Source organism: Sarcophilus harrisii, chromosome 2 (genome assembly GCF_902635505.1).
Source record: "Sarcophilus harrisii chromosome 2, mSarHar1.11, whole genome shotgun sequence".
Lineage (NCBI taxonomy): Eukaryota > Metazoa > Chordata > Mammalia > Dasyuromorphia > Dasyuridae > Sarcophilus > Sarcophilus harrisii.
In genome coordinates, this window is record NC_045427.1 from 128,473,795 (window position 1) to 128,498,437 (window position 24,643).

Sequence of the window (24,643 nt, forward strand, 5' to 3'; positions counted from 1 at the left end):
CTAGATTTGGAGTCAGAGGATCAGGATTTGTAGCCTGGCTTTGTTTGCCACTAAGTGATCTTGAGAATATCATCTATGAACCTTTGAATCTATATTCCTTCATCTACAAAATGAGAGAGTTGGATCAGATTCAGGTTCCTTCATGATTTTAATTTTTTGAATTTATTAAATCCCAGCTCTTAATTTTGTGAGTTAAATCCTATTTATTAGTTGCACAGAGTAATTAGCTGGCAGAATGGATTGAGCATCAAGCCTGAATGAGGAGAATCTGAGTTTGGATCCTGCCTCAGATACTTACTAGCTGTGTGATCCTGAATAAGTCACTGAGCCCTTGACTCAGTTTTCTCATCTGTATAATATATTTGCCACAAAAACTCCCAATGGGATCATAAAGAGTTGGCCATAACTGAACAACAACAGATGCCTTCAATGAGTCAATGGAAATATCAGTGGCCTGTTATCCTTTGTGAGAGCATCCCAGCCCAGTTTTTTTGCTAAAAGGATGCCCAATTTAGCTGACCAGGTCATGTCATGCAGAATCCCCAGATTTAGAGTAATAGGAGAATAGTTCAAATCCCAGCTTGCTTGTTTCTTCCTGTATGGCCATAGGCAGATTATTTATGATTCTCTGGGACTATATTTGTGACAGTGAAGGGGTTAGACTTTAATTAAAGCTTTAATTAACCTTTGTGTGTGTGTGTGTGTGTGTGAGACACAAAATCACCTTGACAGTCTATCTGGGTTGCCCACATTTAGAGATGATTTGGAGCCAGTTAAAACCAGTTCCCAATGATGAAATTTTCAGTATGGGCATTTGTACCTTGGAAATTGTCAAATACTATAAATCAGAGCTTGATTTAGTGTTTTGTTGATCATTTAGACTAAATAAAGTGATGGAGAAAATGCAAATAATGCCAACTAAATATAAAAATGGATCATGTGTATATATTTTTTTCTTGCTGAGTTTGTTGTTAGGTATATACCAGTACATTCCTACCTACATTCATAATTGAAGGAAATATTTGTTTTACTCAGAAGTCAATGAAAATATGGAGAAAAAAATGCCAAAGATCTACCAAGAAAACCCCAAAAGGGATTGTGAAGAGTTAGTGTAGTGTAATTGAACAACAAAACATGAAAGTAAAGATATACCTTTTTCCTTAACTTATATTCATGGACTCCCTGGAATCTATCTGGATCCTCCTGGGGGGAGGCTTTGGATCTTAGTTAAAACTCTTTGGTCTAAATGATCTCTACGGCCTAAATCTTCCTGGCCTAAATCTTAATGATTATTTGATCCTATGATCAAATTCTATCTGTTCCCTCTTTCTCCCTTGCTGTCCCCAAGCTCTAGTGTGAGCATTCCTAATCTTTCATGCATCTTAGCCCCATCTGACAGTCTGTCTCAGAAATCACATTTTTAAATGCATAAAAGAAAACACATAGAATTACAGAGGAAACCAAAAGTTAGCGAAAATAAAGATATCATTTCCTCCCAGCTAAATCTGTACTTCCAAGGCATTCATAGACTTCAGGTTAACAACCACTCTTTTAGACCCAGTTCAGTCTGTGTCTGTTCCTGGAAGCTCCTTTCCTAGTCTTTCCCCAGAGAGGCTGGTGGGGGGAGGTGCTAAGGGTTTGGAATACAGCAGAAACCCAATTAGGGAGAATGCAGGGTGATAGATCAGTGTTATAAATGGAGACCAGCAGCCAGTCCAACACTCACATATTTGGCAGGACAGCATTCTAAATAAAACTATTTAACTTCTGGCAGGTTCTTGAAGCCAGGAATCTGGGATTATCTTGGAATCTACCCTGCCTTTAGAGCCTACTGAGTAATGATAACCCTGAGCTTCCACTGACAGACCCAAGGCAAGGAAGAGTTAGGAAAGGGGGGAAAAGGAGAACATATAAATATGGTAGTGTAAAAATAAGATTAAGTTTAGAGGCAGAAGAGTTGAATTCAGATCTCAATTCAATCAGTTATCAGCTGTGTGATCTTGGATAAATCCCTTTATTTCTATGGAAGATAAAAAAGGTTCTTTTTAATTTATAAAATGCAAAGAAGGGTTTCCAAAGATGATTTCTAAGTTCTCTTCCAACTAGGATTTCTGAGTCTATGAGAAAGTGAGGAAAAAAAGAAAGAAAAAGGGAAGGAGGGAAGGAAGGAAAGAAAGAAAGAAGGGAGAGAGGAGGTAGGGAAGAAAAAAAGGGGAGAAAAGAAGAAAGGGATGGAGGAAAGAAGGGAGACAAGGGAGAAGGGAAGGAAGGGAGGAAGGAAGAGAGGAAGGAAAAGAAAGAATAAAGGAAGGAAGGGAAAGAAGGAATAGAGGAAGGAAAAGAAAGAATAAAGGAAGGAAGGGAAAGAAGGAAGAGAAGAAGGGAAAGAAAGAAGGGAGGGAGAGAGGAAAGAAAAGCAAGAGAGGAAGGGAAGGAAGAAAGGAAGGAAGGGAGGGAGGGAAGAAGGAAAAAGAAAGAACAGAATGCAAATTGAAAGGGATTAATGAGAAAAAAGAGAAACCTATGATGGGAACTGGTCAAGCACAACTTAGTAGTGGTCGACTACGCTTGCTTTAGGCCTATTCAATCTGGAAGGTGTCAACAAAAAACAAATGTAGAGAATAATTTAGCTACAACTGAGCAAAGTGAATGAAATGCTTGAATTTGTATTTGGGAAGTTCCATAAGAACTCCCAGCAAGGACTTGGAGCTGCCTAGCTGTCTTCATAAGCCTTACCTTGACTAGCCTGGAGAAGGCACTCTCAGTTTCTTCCATCCATTTTCCATAGCCCTGACTCAGGACAGGTGGATGTCTGTGCTCTCTCTCTGTCAGGGGGCTCTCGGACTCTGACTGTTCCAAGGAGTCGATTCGCATGTGCTCTACTGTGGGCATCAGGATCTTCTCATATTCCTGAGACCCACTGGGCTCCAGGCTTTTTACAGAGGAGATGGTGGTTATTGTTCTCTGGATTGAGTGTGGGCCTCCCGTGACCTCCTCTTGCCAAGAGCTCTGTGCAGCATCTTTCAGGTAGGAGGTGATAGAGCCGTCTGTGTCCCAGTCCTTTGTTCTGGAGTCCAGACCGGCAGGTAATGGTTGGAGAAGAGAAAGAGCAGTCTAGTTACATTGCTGTCTGTTCTTGACTCTCCCCCTACCTCCAGCCCAACCCATTCAAAATTGTGAGAAACACTGAGTTCCTCTATGGCTTAGCCAGACAGACTGAGAACATATGCTAACATCTACATGCAACTGATAATAGTCCTTGTAGCAGACTCTTAGGGGTCCCCTAGAGCTGAGGTGCTAAATGCATGTGGTCCATAATACTTCTGAGAACAGCCTGAATCACATTTAAATATAGTTCCTATTAGATTTTGTTGTGTCTATATATTAATAAAAAAAGAAATATATAAGCATATGAATATACAACCTGCAGGGATCTAGGTAATACAGTGATAGAGTGCTAAGCATGAAATCAGGAAAAGGTGAGCAGAGGTACAGGGATGAAAATTTTGGTTTAATAGAAGGAAAAACCCTCTAACAATTAGAGTTTACTAAAGTGAGGTGGAATGCTTTAGCAGGTAGTGATTTTCCCATCAACAGCGAATGCAATAGAAGGGAATTCATGATTTTTAAGGGATTAAAAAAGTATCTAAGAATTTCCTTCCAATGCTAAGATTCTGTGACCATAAGTTATTGTAATTCCTTTTAGGGAAAGAAATTAAACTACATGAATATTATGTGCTAGGGAATGTACTAAATGTTTTATAAATGTAATTTTATTTGATCCTTAAAACAACCCTGGGAGGTAGGTACTATTTTTATCTTCATTTTACAATTGAGGAAACTGAGGCAGACAGCAGTTAAGTGACTTGCTCAGACTTATACAGGTATATCCATGGTCTTTTTTGAACTCAAGATATCCTGACTGAGCCCAATATGCTATATGCTGCCCTATCTAACTGCCTTAGGGCACACCAATATCTTATTTTTATCCCTTAAGTAGAAACTTTACATCCAATTTTCTGAAGAAATTTCATTCCCTTACCATATACAAGACCTTACCAGGGTCTTTGATCCAGGTGAGGAAGGCAGGGAACTTAGATAGATAATGACACTAATTTTTTCTATTGCAAGGAACAGGCTGCTGCTCAGGAGCCTTCTTTGAAACTCTTATGAACAGCTGGGAGATCACCTAGTCCTGGAGATGTTGAAAAATTGAATCAGAAACCACTAGGTGGTGCCATAGTGTACAGAATACCCAGTCAGTGGTCAGGAGGAAATCCAATTGAAATACAGCTTCAGAGACCTTATTAGCTGTATGACCCTGGACCCATCACTAAACCCTTATATGCCTCAGTTTCCTCATCTGTAAAATGGGGATAATAATAGCCCTATAATATAGGTGCTATTAGAAAATAAAGAATAAGAAAATAAAGCTTTTAGCAAAGTGTCTAGTATGTGTTGTTCAGTCATTTAGATTGTGTCCAACTCTTTCTGACCCCATTTGAGGTTTTCTTTTTTATTTTTTCCTTAGCAGCTTTTTATTTTTCCCAATACATGTGAATTAATTTTTGTAAAACTTTCTGTTCCAAATTTTTCTTCCTTCCTCCCCCATCTCCCCTCTCCCCAAGACACCAAGCAATCTGATATCAGTTAAATACATGCAGCTCATTTAAAGGTTTTCTTGGCAAAGATACTGACGTGGCATTTTCTTTCCCAATTATTTTTACAGATCAGGAAACTGAGGCAAAGTTAAGTGATTTGTACAGATCACACAGCTAGTACATGTCTGAGGTTATATTTGAACTCAGGTCTTCTTGATTCCAGTCTTGGATTTCTAACCATTATGCTACCTGAGCTGGGATAAGTCCAGTTCCCCAAATCTGACACTTTTCTTTCTTTCTCTCTCTTCTATCCTCTCTCTTTCTCTCCCTCCCTCTTTTTTTCTCTCTCTCTCTCCCTCTCTCTCCCCTCTGTCTCCCCTCCCCTCTCCTTTCCCTCTCCCTCCCTCCCCCTCTCTCTCTCTTCCTCCCTCCTCTTCCTCCTCCTCCTCCTCTTCCTTCTCCTCCTCTTCCTCCTCCTCCTCCTCCTCCCTCCTCCTCCCTCCTCCTCCTCCTCCCTCCTCCCTCCCTCCTCCTCCTCTTCTCCTCCTCCTCCTCCTCCTCCTCCTCCTTCTTCTTCTTCTTCTTCTCTCTCTCTCTCTCTCTCTCTCTCTCTCCCTCCCTCCCTCCCCTCTGTCTCCCCTCCCCTCCCTCTCCCCTCCCTCCCTCTCTCTTCCTTCCTCCTCCTCCTCCTCCTCCTCCTCCTCCTCCTCCCTCCCTCCTCCTCCTCCTCCTCCCCTCCTCCTCCTCCTCCTCTTCCTCCTCCTCCCTCCTCCTCCTCCTCCTCCCTCCTCCTCCCTCCTTCTTCTTCTTCTTCTTCTTCTTCTTCTTCTTCTTCTTCTTCTTCTTCTTCTCTCTCTCTCTCTCTCTCTCTCTCTCTCTCCTCCTCCTCCTCCTCCTCCTCCTCCTCCTCCTCCTCCTCCTTCTCCTCCTCCTCTTCCTCCTCCCTCTCTCTCCCCCTCCCTCTCCCCTCTGTCTTCCCTCTCCTCTCCCTCTCCCTCCCTCCCTCCCTCTCTCTTTCTCAACCCAGGTCCTCCTGACTTCAGGGCTGGTGCTTTATCCACTGCGCAATCTAGCTGCCCCAACATTTTTCTGATTTTTCCTGTGCAAACCTTTTGGTAAGAAGGTAAGCCTTGTTCCCCAAATGGAGTCACAAAGACTGGACATGACTGAAACGACTTAACAACATGATGTATCCCACTCTTTGTGACTCCATTTGGGAAACGAGATTTATCTACTTCCCAAAATCTGGCCTCAGATAATTATTAGCTATGTAACCCTCAATGAGTAATTTAACCCCGATTACCTCCCTCCCTCAAATTTTTTTTTTTAAAGGGAACAATTCCTGTTCTCAAGAAGCTTATGTTCTACTGGATGAACAAGTGAATGTATTGTTATTTGTTCTTGGGAGCTGACAAGCAAGTGACTTGGAGAGCTGAATATGAGTGAATAAATAAATGAAGAAAACCAGAGTTGCAGCCTTGGATACCCCAGGTTCCTGAATTGCCTCTTTTTCTGAATTGCCAAAGTGCGCCTCTTTCCTAAGATTTACTGGCTGGCTACACACACGATATGTGGCATTCCATCTCAACAATGGATACTCCTTTATCCCATAGAAAAGTCATATGTTAAGAGGCAAATGCCTTACTCTCAAAATTCTATCCTATCTAAAACATATCGTACTAGGCAAAGAATATTATAGTTGGGAGTCAAAGTTGGAATATTATAGCTGGGTTTGAATGCCAGCATTTACTAACAGAAGTGAGAACAATACCACTTCATAAATGCTTTTGACACATTATTTTATCAGACTAAAAGGCAACTCTCTGAAAAGAATGACCAGTATATATGCAACAAAGGGCAGCCGATCATAAATTCAGACTCTTGCCATAAACTCGGGGACTTTAGAGAGTAGTCTGTTCTCATCATTCAGACGAGGGAGTTAAGGGCTAGAGAAGACAAGTTTATTTGCCTAAAGTCAGTGTTGTTTGAACTGTTTCACTCATGCCCCACTCTATGAAACTCCATTTGGAATTTTCTTGGTAAAAACCCTGGAATGGTTTCCTATTTGCTTCTCTAGCTCATTTTGCGGATGAGAAAACTGAAGCAAACAGAGCAAAGTGACATGTACAAGACCACATGGCGAGTAAGTATTTGAGGTTGAATTTGAATTCAGCTCTTCCTGATTCCAGGCTTAGCATTTTAACCATCTGAGCAGGGATTTGAATCCAGTTCCCCAAACCCACCCCTTTTCCCACCTTCTGGGAGGAAGATAAATCTTTACACTCATCTCTGTTTCCTTGTTGAGGGTGGGAGCATTCCCATAAAAGAAGTGATGATGGTACCTTAGAGTGCTGGAGTTGAATTTAGGATAACCTTAGACACTTACTGGCTTGTAACCCTGAGCAAGACACTTAACCTTTGTTTCAGTTTTTTTCATCTGTAAAATGGGAATTATAATAGCACCTCTTCTCGGAGTTATTGTGAATAGAAAGTGAGACAACATATGTAGAGCACTTTGGAAACCTTAAAGCACTATACAAATGCTAATTATTATTATTATTATTATTATTTTGAGGAAGCTAAGTAAATTATAGTACACCGAATACTAGACCTGGAGTCAAGAAGGCCTGAGTTCAAATATATCCTTAGACCTTGTGGGGGCAAGACACTTAACCCTGCTTGCCTCCGTTTCCTCATCTGTAAAATGAACTGGAGAAGGAAATGGCAAACTATTTCTACTATCTTTGCCATGAAAACCCCCAATGGAGTCATGAAGAGGCAGAAATGACTAAACAATAAATTATTATTTCAGAGGCTTGGGTTTCTTGGGTTAGTACTTTCTGAGTTCCCGTTAACCGACTGAGCAACAAGAACTAGTGAACCTGCTCTCATCTTTTCCTTTCCCATGCCTGTGTCTTCTTGTTGATTTCTCCCTTTAAATCTTTCATTTCTTTCAAGTGATCTTTCAGATCAGTGTAACTGCCTCCCCCCTTCAACTTTCTGATAGCTTGCAGCCAGAAGTGAGTTTTTCATTGAACTGTTTGACCTCATTTGACCTACTATGTGCCAAATGCTATTTTAGGTACTTGGAATAAAAAGACAAGAATGAAAAAAAAATCCCTATTCTAAGGGAGATTATATTCTATTAGGGTGGGGGAAATAACATAAGGGGAGGAAGTCAGTATGTCATAGATACAAAATCCTTTTAGAGTATGGAGGGCACTAAACATCAGGAGCTTCAGGAAAGGATCTCCTGTAGGAGGCAGGCTAAACCTCCAAGGAAGCCAGGCATTGCTTTATTTTATTTTATTTTATATTTGGAAGCAATTGGGGTTAAGTGGCTTGCCCAGGATCAAACAGCCAGTAAATGTCTGAAGTCACATTTGAACTCAGGTCCTCCTGAACTCAGATCCTCCTGACTGCAGGCACACCATCCACTGAGCCACCCGGCTTCTCTGAAGCTAGAAGTTCTAAGAGGCAGAGGTGATGAGAGAGTGCATTCCAGGCTGGGGAGAGGGGGGGAGCAGCTTTAGGATTTTCAATCTGACAGCTGGGTGAAGAGGGAATTAATAAGTGGAGGAGATAGGAGGAGGAGAATCAAAATAATAGGTTAGATGAGAAGTGATGAAGTCCTGAAATAGGGTGATATCTAGAAGAGGGCTGATAAGGGGACAGATATGGTGGAACTAAAGACTTGGCAACTGATATTGGGACAAGGCAAGGGAAAGAGAAAGGTAGAGAAGGACTGTGAGGGGCAGCTAGATGTCACAGTGGATAGAGCACTGGTCCTGAAGTCAGGAGGACTTGAGTTCAAATGTGACCTCAGATACTTAATACTTTCTAGCTATGTGACCCAGGACAGGTCATTTAACCCCAATTGCCTCAGGAAAAAAAATGAAAAAGAAAAGGACTTTGAGAATGGGATTTGGGTTGACTGGGAAAATGTCAGTGCCCTTGATGTAAGTAGGAACATTGGGCACAGGACTGGAAGGACTTGTTGAGTTTGAGATGCCTATGGTTATCTGGGAAGAAACCACAGGATCAAACCATCATAGTGACAGAGTTGGAAGAGATCTCAGTGGTCACCTGGTCTAGCTCTCTGGTTTTATTATGCTAATAATAGCATCTACCTCCTAGTGAGGATTAACCAAGAATAATTGTAAAGAGGTTAGCCCAGGGCACATAGTTATGATTATTATTATTTTTACAGCTGAGGAAACTGAGGCCCTGAGAAGCTAAGCCTTTTCCAAGGTCATCTAGGTGATAAGTGTCAGAGCTGGGATTCTAACAAAGGTCCTCTGCCTTTGAATCCAGCACTCTTTCTACCATACTATGAGGAAGAAAAGAAATAAGAATGGATGAACACACCTTATCATTAAAATTTTTCATCTGTAAATGAGATGGAGAGGGAAATGCCAAATCATTCCAGTATTTTTGCCAAGAAATTTTCCAAATGGGATAAAAAAAAATTGGACTTGACTGAACAAGACAAAGGGCCAATGTATTAGGTTTTGTGTTAAAAATTTTTACAAATGATTCTCTCATACCCTGGGAAGTAGGTGCTATGATTATCCCAATTTTCAGATGAGGAAACAGAGAAAAACAGAAGGTAAGTGCCCAAGACTATGTAGCTAAGCTGTTTTGAACTTAGGTTTTCCTGCCTCCAGGCCCAGAGCTCTATCCACTAGGCCACCTAGCTGCCTCAAGTTTCAATCATAATTGAGTCTATGAGAATGGAATTCAGAAGAGAGATTAGGAATAGATATAGGGACCTGGGAGTCATCTACATAGAAATGAGCATAAATTCCCCTATGCACTTTTTTTTCCTATATGGTTTTCTTTATTCAGCAGTTACAAGTACAATTTCATAGTCCCTAATTTCTATTAATTCCAGTGGAAATTCAACAATCATAGAAACTGCAGATTCAAAGACCAAGGTGACTTAAGATAGGACAGAATTTACAGTTTTCATCATTTCCATAAAAATATCTTGAGGCAGAATTTATTACAACTAATTCCCTGATATTCAGTGGTTGCCAACAGAATTTTCCATGACTCGAGTTTCAGTATTCTCTAGGTTAAGTCCTTGTACCACACTAAATCGGCTTTTCTTTTTCAGTTATGTTAAGCAGTTTTCTCATTTTCTCATTCTACCCTCTGCACTGATCACCTTGTAATATAGTAATCTGGTTATTTTTCTCTCCCTGAATCCTTGATTATAAGCTTCTTGAGGGGAGGGACATTTTGCTTATTATGTTTAACCTCCCAAAGCAACATGGCATTCTGCACAAATTCACTGAGAGTGTCTAACAAACTGCATGGATTTGATGCAATAAATCAGGGGGAGAGCTGGTAATAAGGATAACGATAGCTGACATTTATATAGCGCCTCCCATGTGAAGGACATTGAGCTAAGCCCCTCATTATTATTATCTCATTGGTTTTCAGAACCACACTGGTTGGTAAGTTCTATTCTTATCCCCATTTTTTAAATGAGGAAACGGAGGCAAAACTTAAGTGACTTGAGGATGTGTTTGAACTCTGGCCTTTCTAACTGCAACTTCTCCCACCACTGGTGCTCCTTACAGATAACAGGACCAAGAGCTCTGGTTCCTGGTCTTGTCTTCATCATCTGAAGTACCCGGACACGTCGGCGTCTCGGGACGGGCGGGAAGCAGGGGAAACATCACTCACCTGTCTTGGCTCTTCTCCATTACTCGACTCACGGTGGGGGATTCTGTTATTCGGGCTTGTACTCTCTGCTGGCCTGAAAGAAGAGACACTTCACGCTCTGAATCCCGTCCCTGGCCGGCCGGCTCATCCTGCCTTTCACCACCTGGCAGCTTCTCTTCTGACCTCTGACCTTCCTCCTGGTCAAGCAAATCGATAAGGCCATTTGTGGCATCTGAATCCACTGTGTCGTCCTCCACGAGCTCCAGCGAGCCCAGCTGGTCGGGGCCCTGGGGGTCCTCCAGGAGGGGCCCCGGCAGCCTCCACTCTCCGGTGGCGTCAGAGTCCTCGGCCTTGCTACATTCCAGGGAGGAGTCCTCGGCGGTCACCAGGGAGGGGGTGAGGCCCGAGGACCACACCTGCATGTCCGACATTTCCATCAGGGCATCGTGCTCCGTGGGGGCCATGGGGATGGCGTCAATGATGGCCACCTCGGTCCAATACTGATCTACACGCAAGGGAGAGGGCAGCGTGTAGTGCAGGGAGGCCGGGGACAGCAGCTCATCCTGCAGCGAGGTGTAACCTGGATGGGCAGACAGAGGGGGACAGGCTCCAGAAGCGATTTTTTTTCACATTCACACTTACTCAGGCACACATCTGTACACCTGCAAAGACACAGACAGACACAGACAGACAGACACACAGACACAGATGGACACACACACACACACACACACACACACACACACAGACACCCCTGGGATGGGGGAGGAATCTCTGTGAGAATAAATCTGTTCTCTGTCTCTTTCTCTCTGTTTCTGTGTCTGTCTCTATCTAGTTCTGTGTCTCTGTGTCTGTCTGTCTTGTCTGTGTTGCCTTTCTGTCTGTCTGTCTCTCTTGTTTCTTTTTGTCTCTATCTTGCTCTGTGTCTATTTCTGTCTCTGTCTCTATCTGGCTCTGTGTCTCTGACTCTCTCTTGTCTGGGTCTATCTCTGTGTTTGTCTGTCTGTCTGTGTCTGTGTCTGTCTCTTTCTGTCTTTCTGTCTGTCTCTATCTAGCTCTGTGTCTGGGTCTCTCTCTGTCTCTAGCTCTGTGTTTCTGTCTCTGTCTTGTCTGTGTCTATCTCTTTGTGTCTGTCTTTCGGTCTGTGTCTGCCTCTCTGTGTCTGTCTCTATCTATCTTTCTGTCTCTATCTCTGTCTCTCTGCCTCTCTGTCTCTGTCTATTTTTCTGTCTCTGTCTCTCTCTGTCTCTCTCTGTCTTTATGCCTTTCTCTCTGTGTCTCTCTGTCTTGTCTGTGTCTGTCTCTGTTTCTGTCTCTATCTCTATGTCTCTCCCTCTCTCCAGATCAAAACAAGTGGACAAAGGGCAGATTTTATTCAGAACTCTTTTCATCCTTCACACAGATGCCAGACTGAACTTCCGTTTGCACAGAACCTATATATCATTCCTCTGACAAAACTCTTCAGCGGGTGGCTACCCACTGAATAAAGTCCAAACTCTTTAGCCTGGCATTCAAGACTCTGTAAAGTCTGGTGCTGGCTTAATTTATTAATTTTTCACATGCTCCTCTCTTCTCATGTCAAACTGGACAACCCACCACACTCCTCTGCCCTGTCATATTTCTATGTCTTTGCTCATAATATGTTCTCTATAGCTAGGAGGTCTTCATTTCCATCTTCATCTGTTGAAATCCTACCCATCCTTTCAATTCTAACACAGATACCTCCTCTGAGGGTTTCCCTTATTTCTGCTCAATAATGATCTTTCCTCATCCCACATTTTATGTAGTATGATGTAATAATAGAATCCTCTCATGGATGTTTTGTTTTATCATTATTTGGACATAAGTTGTATCCCTCTATCAGACCGTGAATTCCTTGAGGGCAGAGACAATGTTTCATTTAATTTCTGTAACTTCCTTACCATCTCAGGGAATGGAATAAATATTTCTACAGTGCCTCCTGTATTCCAAATACTATGCTAAGTGCTTTACAATTATTATCTCATTTGGCCCTCACAACAAATGTTTTATTTTACTATCCTTTATAAATATAATATCATCATCATCATCATCATAAACTAGCTAACATTTATATATACTTAGTGTATGCCAGGCACTGCTCTAAGCTTTATAAATATCTGATTTTAATCTGACAACTCTAGGAGATAGAGGTTATTATCTCCCATTTTGCAGTTGAGAAAAACCGAGTCAACAGGTTAAGTGACTTGCACAGAGTCATATAGCTAATAAATGTTTGAGGTTGGATTTGGACTCAAGTTTCCTGACTCCAGGTCCCAACCCACTTAACTGTCTCTATCAATACTATGCACATAACAGGTACTAAAAAAGGTCATAATATATACATATTACATACATACATAATACATAATATATAGGACTACCATAGACACTGGAAATCGTTTAGCCCAAATACTCATTTTGCAGAAGAATAAGCAAAAACTCACAAAGTGGGTGACTTGCTTGAAGTTATATGGATAATTAGCCAAGCTGGGATTTGATTCTAGACTCTCTCACTCATGGGATCTCAGAGATCTTTCCACCACCTCAATAAATGTTTGTTAAATTGAATGGAATGAAATCCTCTATTACTGAGTCCTGAAAACCAGATGGGGAAATTGTATTCCCATGGGAAGGTAATTTAGATACCTAAGAGCTGTACTTCCTAGGCAGTTGTAAGCTTTGGTTCTTAGGGACAGGACAAAACTCATCCATTTATTCAACAAACATTTACTATATATATATATACCTACAATGTACTAGGTCCTGAGGACATAGAAAGTAGCTACAAAGAAGTACAGATAACTAATACAGAGTTCCTGCCCTCAAGGAGTTTATAATCTAGTAAAAGATAAAAGAAGCAAAAAATAGATATCACATGCCCAATATTATATGCCAAGAACATGTCAAAAATTGCGATGTGTGGGCCAAAGAGAAAGTCACGTTGGGGAAATCTTACTCTATCCTTACTGGGAACCGTGGAAACCACTTTAAAGGTGAGATCAGCCTTCAAAAAGTTTGCTTTAGAAATTCTGTAACCAAATCTCCTTAGACATGGTCTAAGAGGGATATGCACCTTTATCTCCAAAGCTGCTCTAGTGAACAGTGCTATATCAAAAGATTTAATTCTGGAGGGAACTTGGAGGTCATCTAGACCCAGCCCTTTATTTTACAAATGAGGTCCACAGGTCCAGAGGATTGACTTTTCTATGCTCACACAAGTAGGAAGTAGCAAAATCAGGATTCAAATCCAGCTTCAGGCTATTTGCCCTTCTCTAGTCCTACAGTTCTTTTCTATTCCTTACAATCTTTCAGAAATCACTTTTAGGCCCTCAGGAATCAAAACCAAGAGTTCTTCTGCAGGGCACTAACTTTATTTTGCTGACTTTCCTCCTGGTCCTAGGTCAGGCAATTCAGGAATTATTGTGATAAGGATTCTGGAGTCTGTGATATGTATTTAACACTCAGTTTGGGTTGCAGTCATCTATGGTTCTAGTAGGGGAAGCCTTACAGGTAGGCTTTTCATTTGAATCAAGAGACATCTTTACAGTAGATAACAGTGAGTTGTGTAAGAGAATTTCTCCAAAGATAATCACTACTCCAAAAACTCTGGGCAAAGTAAAAGTCATTTCCTAAAGAAAAATGAGAACTGGGGGTATTAAGCAGTGCTAAGGTTCTCTTGGGTCACAACGTTGTTCTGCCAGTGTTGTCTTTCCCTGTTAGAATGTAAATTTCTTGCAAAATTTGGAACACAAGGTTTTTGCAAGGGTGAATGTTGAAAATTATTTTTGCATGTATTTTGAAAATAAAAAGTTATTAATAATAAAAAAAAACTTTAAAAAAGATTGTAAACTCCTTGAATGGAGAGACTGTTTTGCTTCTATTTGTATTCCCAGTTCCTGGAACAATGCTTGATACAGAAAATTCTTATGGCTGTTCTATTATTTTTTTAACCTATCTAGTCTGTTCTCTCTGAATCTCTGTCTCTTTCTGTCTCTGTCTCTCTCTGTGTCTTCTCTCTGTCTCTGTCTCTGTCTCTCTCTCCCCCCCTTTTTCCCTTCCTCCCCCTCTGTCTCCCTCTTACCTATGAATACTATCTATTCTTTATATATATATTTTTAAACCTATAGATATCTTCTTTTAACCTATGGATATCTATCTATCTTATCTATGGATATCTATCCTTTATATATGTATATATATATATATATGTTTACCTATGGATACCAATTTATTCTTTACATCTTTTTTTTTTTTTTTTTTTTTTTTACATGTGAATATCTGGCTGTTGTTCTTTTTTCTTTTTTAACCTATGGATATCTATCTATTCCCCCCTCTCCCTCATTTAGGGCAGTGTTTTTCAGCTCCACCCCAGGGTCCCTTTTTCCCTCTCTCCATCCTGATACGCCCTAAACCATTCAACCTAGTCCCAAGCTCCCAAAGATAGAACTAGATTAATGCTAATTAATTCTGACAATCCCCAAATTTATGGAGCTATTTAGACCATTCTGTTTTTGTTTTTGCTTTTTGGTATTTCTAAATGGATTGTCACTTCATTTGCATATCCATCTATGACTGGCTAAAACAAGAGCCTTTGCAAAATTATGGGTTGTCTGCTGCTGACTCCCTAAATTTCAACAATGACTATGAAACTCATGTAAATGGCTACAAAATGTATATTATATATTATATAAGTGCCATTTGCACTACATGTGTTATATACGAATTTAATGTGCACATAATATTGATTTTTCAGTATGTTTATTATAGATATGTGCATGCTTGAGCACCTATATGTAAATGTGAGTATGGGGTGTAAAAATAATTTGTATTTGCAGTATATGTGTTATATGCACACACACATGAAGTATTTATGGTATTTATATGTATTTGCATTTGTGGTTATATATGTTTGAGCATACACATATGGACTGTGCATGTATATAATGTAGGAACGGGAAGCCTGGGGAGTGAACATTGATCTTCATGTCACTGTTCCTAAACACTCATGTTTATTCCCACTTTCACATTTTTTAAAGCAATCCCCCTTTGACTAGGAATGTCCTTTCCTCTCCTCACTTATATAAATCCCATCCATCCTCCAAGGCTTGGATCGAGATGTCTCCTTCAGGAAGCCTTGTTAGATTTAAAGCTAGAAAGAACCTTAGAAATAATCTAGTTAAAATCTGTCACTTGGAGATTAAGAAACTGAGAACCAGACAAGGGTCACTTGTACAAAGTCACCCTGAATGCAGCAGAGCTGGCATTGAACCCCAAATATTCTGACCTCAAATTCTTTACTGTTTATTATATTACACTGTCCCCACAGCTTTCTGTACTACTAGGATTAAATGACTTGCTGAGAGTCACACAGCTAGTAAGTGTATGAGGCTTGGGTTATCCTGACTCTAGGACCAGTGATTCTATTCACTGTGCCACTTAGTTGGCCCTTCATCTCATATTTCTTACAAACCTTTCTGAATCACAAAATTTGGAGTTAGATCTTAGACTACATTATATATTATACTTGATTGACTAATATTGTATATTATGTTCTCATGTTACCAATTTTGTGCTTGTTGGTCTTATCTCCTTAACAGGACTTTGGGGTTAGGGATCAATGTTTTTATCTGTACCTCCCACATTATCTAGTACAGTTCTGGCCACACAAAGATTGCTCAAAAAGTTGATTAGAAGTTGAACTAGGAGCAAAAAAATCTCAGATGGTTGCATTATGGGGTTGAGTTCTTAATCAAGGTTGATCTAGAAGAGACTGGATGACTCTATCAGGGATCTAGAGAGCTAGAAGGAACCTTAGAGATCATTGAGACTAATGCCCTAATTTTATTGATGAGGAAAACTGAGGCACAGAGCAATGGAATGACTTGCCTGGAGTCATATAGCTAGTTAAGTATAGACAAGATTTAAATCCAGGTCTTCTGACTTTATCCACTATGCCATGTTGCCTCTACTAAATGACAGAGGAAATTCCTGATTGGGTGTTGGTTGTACTAGATCACTCTGAGACACTATGATTCTACAAATTGATGTTTGGTCAGAAACTGAAAACTGAAAAATTACCCTTTGATTGGCAAATGTTCCCCATACTTGGGGAGGAAGGACTTTGTGCTGTCAAAGGAATAGGAATTCTCACTTGAAAACCTTGTTTCATACTTCACTGAAAACATGGAGACCATTCTTTATGAGCTCCCTCTTTTTTCTTCCTTATATTGCAAATCATAAATGACTTTCCTCACTATTTCCTTTTTAGACTTATCTTATATGAGAAAGTGTCCCTGTTCCTTAAGCAAGATCAATTCCTTTACATGAACTTTTGAACATCATCTTTGAACATCATCTCCAGCAGATCACCGCCTCCTTCATCTCCACTTTCTTTAACTTTCAGTCTCTATCTACTGGTTTCTTTCTTCCTTCCTACAAACATTTCTTATCATCAAAAAGCCCTCACTTGATCAGTCCATCTCTTCTTGCCATCATCCCATATTTCTTCTCCCCTTCTCAGTTACTTGTTTTTGATTCATTTCAATTACATCCAATTCTTTGTGACCTGATTTGGGGTTTTCTTGGCAAAGATCCTGGAGTGATTTGCCATTTCCCTTTCCAACTAATTTTACAGGTGAGGAAACTGATTAAGTGACATGCCCAGGGTCACACAGCTGGCAAGTTCTGAGGCAAGATTTGAACTCATGAAGATACATCTTCCCACAACGCCATTTTGCTGCCTTTCTTCTCAGCTATACTCCTTGATAAAACTATTCATATAAGGTGCCTCTATTTCTCCTTCTTTTTCTCTCTTCTAAACCCTCTGCAATCTGGCTTTTGACCCCATTCAACTGAAACTACTCCACTGATTTCAGTTGCCAGAGTTAATGACCTTTTCTCAATCCTCATCCTTCTTTTGGCAACCTCTGAGATATCAATCACATTGTGTGGGATACTTTTTCCTCTCTAGGTTTTTGTGACAATCTTTTCTCCAATTCTCCTCTTACCTGTCTGACAACTCTTCAGCATCTTTTGCTGATCATGCCCACTAACAGTATGTCCTCCAAGGCTCTGTACCAAGCTCTCTTCTCTCCCTTTATACAATCTCATAAGCAATCATGGATTAATTTATCATCTCTCTACACATGATTCCCAGATTCTATATATTAAATCCTAATTTCTTTCTTGAGGTCCAGCCTCACATCATGGCCTATCTTTTGGATAATTTAGGTCGAGTGTCTCACAGGCATCTCAAACTTGACAGATCTAAAACAGAACTCATTTTTCTCCTCCCACTAAACTGACTTTCCCCTCTAATTTTTTATTAATATTAACTTCAGCACCATTCTCCCAGTCATCTAGGCATGTAAACTTGATGTCAACCTCAACTTCTTACTTGGACCCACCCCATATATCTACTCCATGGCCAAGTCTTATTGTTTCTATCTTTACAACACACCTGATTTACATCTCATTTTTCTCCATTCACCCAGCTGCCCTGCCTGGTACAGACCCTCATCACGTCATATTTGGACAATTATAATGGCCTTCTGCTTGGTCTCCCTGCCTGGCTCTTTCTCCACACCATTCCATTTTCCACTCATTAGCCAACATGATTTTCTTAAGATGATAGGACCGACCGAGCCAGAACCCTACTTATTAAACTCTAGTGGCTCCCCATTGGATCAAAAAGAAAATGCTCTTGTCATCTAAAGACCTTCCAAACTAGTCCCTTTCTAACTTTTCAATTTCCTTACCTTTCATTCCACGCACTCTATGATCCAGTTTTGTTGCTCTTCACACAAATTCCATGTCTTTGCATTGTCTCCCAATTCCATGTCTTTGCATTGTCTGTTGCCCGTGCCTGGAATGCTCTCCCTTCTCCCCTCCTGGCTTCCCTAGCTTCCTTCAAAACTGCTGAAATCGCATCTTAGGTAGGTCTTTCCCAGTATTATTGTTGCTAGTGTCACTATTTTTCATTTATACTGCATTGTATTATTTGTGCACAGAGTCATTTGCATGTTGTCTCCTTTAGATTGTGAGTTTCTGGAGGGAAAAGACCTTATTTTTATCTTCCTTTGCACAGTGCCTGGCACATCATAGGTGCTTAATAAATGTTCATTAGGCTGAAGGACATGTTAACAATTTATCATTAAAACAAAGGAATGAATCTATCAAAGTATCCAATAGAACTGATACATATTTATATTATTTATTTGTTTATAGGTCTGTGTTTGTGAAGTCAATTTTGCTTTTATTTGGCAGGGTAGGATGGTGAAGAAAGGGCTAATTCTTTCGAATTATTAACAGTTTTTTCTTCATTTTCTTTGAAACATTACATATGAAATCCTCAATATCTCCATAAGGCCTCTGTTTTGAATTATGCCCTTTGAATATATATTTTTTTGTTAATTAAAACCAATCATATGCTTCTGAAAGGGGAGCAAACTGTAGTTTTCCTCAGTGTCCTTTTTTCTCCTTCACATCCTATTGTATGGTAAGAAGAATCTATGTGGGAAGGAAGGCTGAGAAACCCTTCTTGGTTATGCAGGGTCTAAGATTCTCTGAGAGTGGCAAAGGAAGGTGGGACTAACTCACCATTATCATCCAGCACCACTTACGCCCCAGCCCAAATTCATGTTCAAGGCTTAGACACAGAATAGAGAGGCAGCCTGGCAAAGGCACAGAGGGAACAGATGCAAAGATTGCAGTTATCAATTAAACAGGGCAGGCCTGGCACCAGCACAAATAACCCACATGGTGATTCTCTTGTGGTTCCAAGGGCAAGTTTCCCTTTGGAAACTACCCAGCCTCAAGAGGAAGAGACTGGTGGAGACTGCTCAGTTCCAGCTCTCTTCCTCCTCTCCCATTCCCAACTAGGCGTGGATCCTTCCCCTTCACTGAGGAGACCCAGACACGGAGGCTGCCTGCTTGAAGAGAAGAAGGGGCAGGGAGAACACAGAGGTTTTTGGTGGTCCTTGTTTTTTTAATCTGGTTCTGATTGGACAATAAAGTCAAGGGCTCAGAACAATGGATGGCATCTGGGTGGGAAAAGGGCAGCTGGGTGTTCATGTGGGAGCCTGTAGAGTGATGAGTCTGGCTTTGGTGAGGAACTGCTCTGGGCTATGTTCACATGTGGCTGGTGTCCAGTGCTCATAGGCTACCAAGGACTTCAGGGGGTCCCCGGCTCATATTTCTTGGAAACTGTGGGAACCAAACACGAGGTCAAACAGCTGTTTGTTTTTGTTTTTCCTTCTTTGGCTTGAAAAGGGACAGTAACACTGAAATGGGTATATGGATGATATGAGCTGTTCTCTGTTGAATAACAGGGCTGAGCCCCCCCCAGGCATCTACCTGCTTCCTAGTTCATCTCTGAGCCTGAGAAGAGCATGAATGACCCCCGCTTTCATCAGCACCTTTCAGTTGGTCTGTTGTTCCCAGTTCAATATTAGATTCTATACTGTCTTACATACTTCTATAACTGAGTTTTGTGTATATGTATATACATGTGTGTATGTGTGTCTAGAACTCTTATTTCCCTAACCAAATTGTGAGATTCCCCAAGGGAGGGTAAATTGCCTTAAATTTTTTCTGTATCCCTATAGAACAATGGCCAATCCTGGGCCCAATACATCTTTGGTCAGCTTGAATCAACTGGAAAGTTTGTATGTAATAGAAACATTTCAAAAGCCAATACCAGTACCAGGCCAGCTAGTAGGAAGGTAGTAGTTTGCTAACTTGATTAACTTGGATTTTCCCAAAGTTCCAGATTTCATTTCTGAGCTTCTGCCTCCAGTCACAAATTTCTCATTATGACTGAGTGGGTCTGGTGGACTTAAATGCCTCCTGAGGTGTTTGAGACAGATTGTCCCTGGAAAGGGGCTTGTGGTCCCGCTGAAATTTAGCTTTCTCTAAGAGTTTATGCTACAGGAGACACATACTTACACACACACACACACACACACATACACACACACACACACACACACACAGAGGCAGGCACTCCACCATGAGACGGGGTGTTGGGAGGAGGGGGGGATTAGGAGGTCTTCATGACATGCATCGGCTGGAGGCTGGTGGTGGTTCTGGTACACTTGGCGGAGGTGGAGACAGTGGAGACAGGTAGTGCAAAAGGATGAGCAAACTAGAGGTCAAGATGAGGTCAGAGGCAGAAGAGAAAGGTGACAGGAAGTGATCGACATAGGATGTGGCCTGCATCTGGCGGCACTAGATGGCATGTTTCAGGATACACAGAACACAGAAGAGAGAAAAGTGTGAGGGGCTCGGCATGCAGAGACTCCACTGGCTCGGGGCCCGGAGGGCTGCTCCAGCAGCGTTCCCTTCTCGGGGGGCCCAGGTCCCCAGCCCTGCTCCCCAGGGACTCCATCCACCCTCCCTGAGTGAGGGCACCGTACTGATGCGTTCCTCAGGCCTCCCTGCAGCCCCTGGAAGAGCCTTCTAACCAGGTAAATAATTAGAAATATCAACGCCAAGTTAGGCTTTCTAGGGTAGGATCTTAAGTTGTGGGATTTAGAATTGGAAGAGATGTTTAAAATCCGGAGGGTCCCTCCTACTCATCTTATACCGGACCTTACTGAGGTCGAGTGATCTGTTCAAGGTGGTCCAGTGTTGGCACTGGAATTTGACCTTGAGTATTCTACTATACCAAGCTATTCCTTTTTTTTTTCTTTTAAGAATTAAAAGGCATGAATGTCAATCCAGAGGCTGTGACTCTGTGTGAAGTCCAAGAATTAGTTAATTATAGAATAATAGATTTAGAGCTGTCTTAGAGGCTATTTAATCCAACCCACTTATTTTTCAGATAGGGAAACTAAGGCCCCAAGAGATTACATGGACTTGTCCAAGGTCACATAAATTGTGAATAACAGAGCCAGAATTTCAACCCATATTTTAATCCCAAACCAGTATTGTTTCCACTGTATAATGTACTGGCTGAAGAGAGACTAGAATCAATTACACCAAGATGGCATTGGGACTGGGCTCCTTACTCAATTACCCTAAGTTAAGGGTTGGGTCCAAGGCCAGTATACTTCCCACCCAGTCTTTCTATTGGTTGCTACTTTTTCCAAGGACAAGGCAAGAATTCTCAGCTGCCTGGAAAAAATCCCTTGTATCCTCCATCAATAGGAGGAACAAGCAGGAGACAGAGGCCAGTGTCTTTCTCTGGCTCCCTTTCCTTAGGCCAGGTTATTGGAGGGTCCATGACATGCTGAACCACATTAGAATGAGAGGAGGTGAGAGAAATGGGGGTTAGAAAAAGGAAGGAGGAAGAGCTAAGAGAAAGAGAGAAAGAGAGAGATTTGACTTTGAAAAATAAGTGAAGTACTAGTCTCACAGAGGCAATCACAAAAGGAAGGAATTAAAATTTGGCATCCACAACCAGCCAGGCAGCTTTTGCTAAGGGGTTGATGCTCCAAAGCCATTCCCTCAGTAGAATTTAAATTATTCAGTTTAGGGCTGGAAAGAACTCAAACAAAATCATCTAATCCAAATCTCTGATTTTTATAAAGAGGTCAATTGAGACTGAGAGAACTGAGTAGCCCCCTCATAATGGCAGAGCAGGAACCAGATGCCAGGTTCAATCCAAAGTGCTCTGTCTGGGCCACTGGAAAAAGGGACTTAATGTCTCCAGTTAGCCTCTCTCTCCTTCAGCCCTGCTCTTGCCCAGGCCTCCCCCTACACCAAGTTTTACACTAGAGGAACTAATCCATCCTCCCTTTTGGAACACAGCTGGTTTCCAAGGAAAGAGGCTGTTGGAACTGGGACTTCCAATAGTAGCCCCGTAGGGGCAGGGCCCAGGTGTGGTGGCCGGCAGAACTCACCATTCATCTGGGACGGTGATAAGGAGTAGTCCCGGTCTGCATACCGCCTGTCAGGTTTCAGGCTTCTACTCTGCCGGCCAGAGCCTTCCAACATGTTCACAATCTCACTCCGGTCAATGTTCCTCAGGGCCGTGTAAAGATTTTCCACTGTTAGAGGAGAGAAAAAGAAATGGGAATTATATGAAAGAACATTCACTGGCAAAACACCCTTATATTTAGGCTAGCAGGAGGGACTGTTGGAGGCTTGACAATTATTCTGGGAGTGTTTGTGTAAGGCATGGGGAGACATGGAAAAAGAAGAGGAGATGGCTTATTTTCTCAGAAGGTAGAAACACCCCCTGCCAGAATCTGGAACAACTCTCTCTCCAGAGAGTAGCTTTTCACACTTTGGCAGAGTACAACCTCTCCCTCCCACCCCCCAACAACTGCTGCCTAACAGGATCTGGGAGAAGTGGGTAGTTTCATGGAACAGCTTCTCAATACTTAGTAGGCAAACCCCAAGGAAACAAGAAGATTCCCTTTGAAATCCTCTTCCCCAGGAAGCTGAGTGGAGATGGCAAGCATGAATGACCACATGCTCCATTCTGAATTTTTAAGGATGAATCAAGAGATCTCTCAATGACTTACAACACGTGAGCTCCTCTCTCCCGGTGATTAAGGAGAGATGTTTATCCCATCTCTGGCTGTTCTGGCAAGAGTATGATCCAATTGGTTCAGAAGCTAAGTTTCAAAGAGCTCAAACGTTTCATTTATGAATCTTGCATTCACTGAATGTTTTGGTGCATTTTAAATTTTATAAAAAGAGAGAGATTCTCCAATTCCTTGGCAGGATTCCCTGGCAATCTGATACAAATTATTTCATCCTAATCACTGGGCAAAAAATCTTGGTAACACTACCGTTTTCTCCTTACCTACAAGATCTAATGACATCATACCCCAATCAAAACTTTTCAGTGTTTTCCCTTTCCCTACCAAGTAAAGTTATTTTGGCATTTAAGGCCACCCAATCTCTGTGAAGCCTTATATCATCATTCTTCTCCCTTCTGTGTATTCCAGTATACAGCTTACAATTTCTCCCCCTTTTGTGCTTTTGCCTAGCCAAGCAGCCTTTGTTAAAAGAACAATGCTCCAAAACCCTTCCCTAGAGAAAATTTGAAATTAATTTCACGTTAGGACTGGAAGATCCTAAAAAAAAAAATCATCCAATTCAAAGCCCTGATTTTAAAAAGAGGTCAATTGAAACCTTATTTTTTGAATACTCTTCTTTCTCTTCCAGGTATATTAAATTCCTACCATTCCTTTAAATCTCAGCACCTATGATATTGCCTTGTTCTTCATCTTTTCTGATCTTCCTAGTTGGTAATGATTCCTGCTTCCCACCCCCATATTAGATCTCACATAGTACATTTTGTGTATTTCTAATGCCCTTATCACGCATTTTTAAATTGAATCATGTTTTTCTAAACTTATTAACTAACACAGAATCATTTAAAATAATGTTTACTGAATCTCAATGAAATTAAGATATGTATATATGTATGTATCTAAATTTCCTGAAAGACTTAACAAAGCAGATAGAACTTAGGACAAGAACAGCCCAAATACAGCATAAGGATAATTTCTGCTTCGAAAACCTGGGGGAATCTTTGGAAAAGGAAGGTTTCCTTAGCCCAGGGATACTGACTCTTGGCATTTTTGCCTTCACGGATGACCCAGAGGTTCAACAGGGCCGAACTCTGCTCCAACAAGGAGTTGGGGTTCTCCACACGTATCCTGTTGATATCTTCCACGCCAAATTGCAACTCGCGAGCCAATTCTGCAAAAGAAACCCCCAGATCATATGAGCAGAGGAAGAAGCTCCCATCAGCCCAGAGGGAACCTCATCCTTGTCAGGAAGCCAACGAAAAGGGCTTCCCTTGGATTATATGATCTGAGACCTAGACCTGGAAGAGACCTTGGAGTTCACTTAATCCAAACCCTTCCACTGGCAGATGAGGAAACCTAGTGAAGGTTAAGTATTGTCCAAAGTTATACAAGGTAGCAAGTGATGGAACCAGGATTCTAATCCTGGAAGCTCTCATGCCAAATTCAGCAACCTGCCTCCTGCCATTACCCTGCCTCATGAGAGGCAGCCCCGAGGTGGGGATTTACAGTGTCCACTCTATTCTTAAACATACAGTATGTTATAAACAGACAGATGGAAAGATATCTTAGAGATCATCTAATCCAATGCCCTCATTTTGTAGGAAACAAAACAGGGACACAAAAAGAGAGAAAGGACTTGGCAGGAGTATTGGTGCAAGTGGAGAAAGCTCTAGGAGGGCATGAAGATATGGATCTGGGGACCAGCTTTGTAATCTGACAAAGAACTCATTCCAGCTTCCCAGCCTTTATGGGTGGGAGATGGGAGGAATAATACTTGGACTCCCAATTTCACTGAGTTGTTCTGAAGATTAAATGGAATAAAGTACATAATATATATATTAAAATTATATATATAATATA

At 41.3% G+C, this 24,643-nt stretch overlaps 1 protein-coding gene across 11 annotated transcripts in view; it reads right to left on the reverse strand.

Moving 5' to 3' along the window:
* The window catches only part of ANK1 (ankyrin 1), a 326,140-nt gene that overhangs the window by 20,266 nt on the left and 281,231 nt on the right, over positions 1 to 24,643 (reverse strand). For 9 of the 11 annotated variants that reach the window (XM_031950751.1, XM_031950756.1, XM_031950752.1 and 6 more), the window contains 4 exons: positions 23,823 to 23,954; positions 22,139 to 22,285; positions 10,296 to 10,854; positions 2,737 to 3,067 (listed from right to left, as the gene is read on the reverse strand). In XM_031950751.1, the coding sequence (XP_031806611.1) occupies positions 2,737 to 3,067; positions 10,296 to 10,854; positions 22,139 to 22,285; positions 23,823 to 23,954 (1,169 nt within the window). The remainder of the gene's footprint in view (positions 1 to 2,736; positions 3,068 to 10,295; positions 10,855 to 22,138; positions 22,286 to 23,822; positions 23,955 to 24,643) is intronic. The other 2 variants (XM_031950761.1, XM_031950759.1) reach the window with 1 other exon arrangement.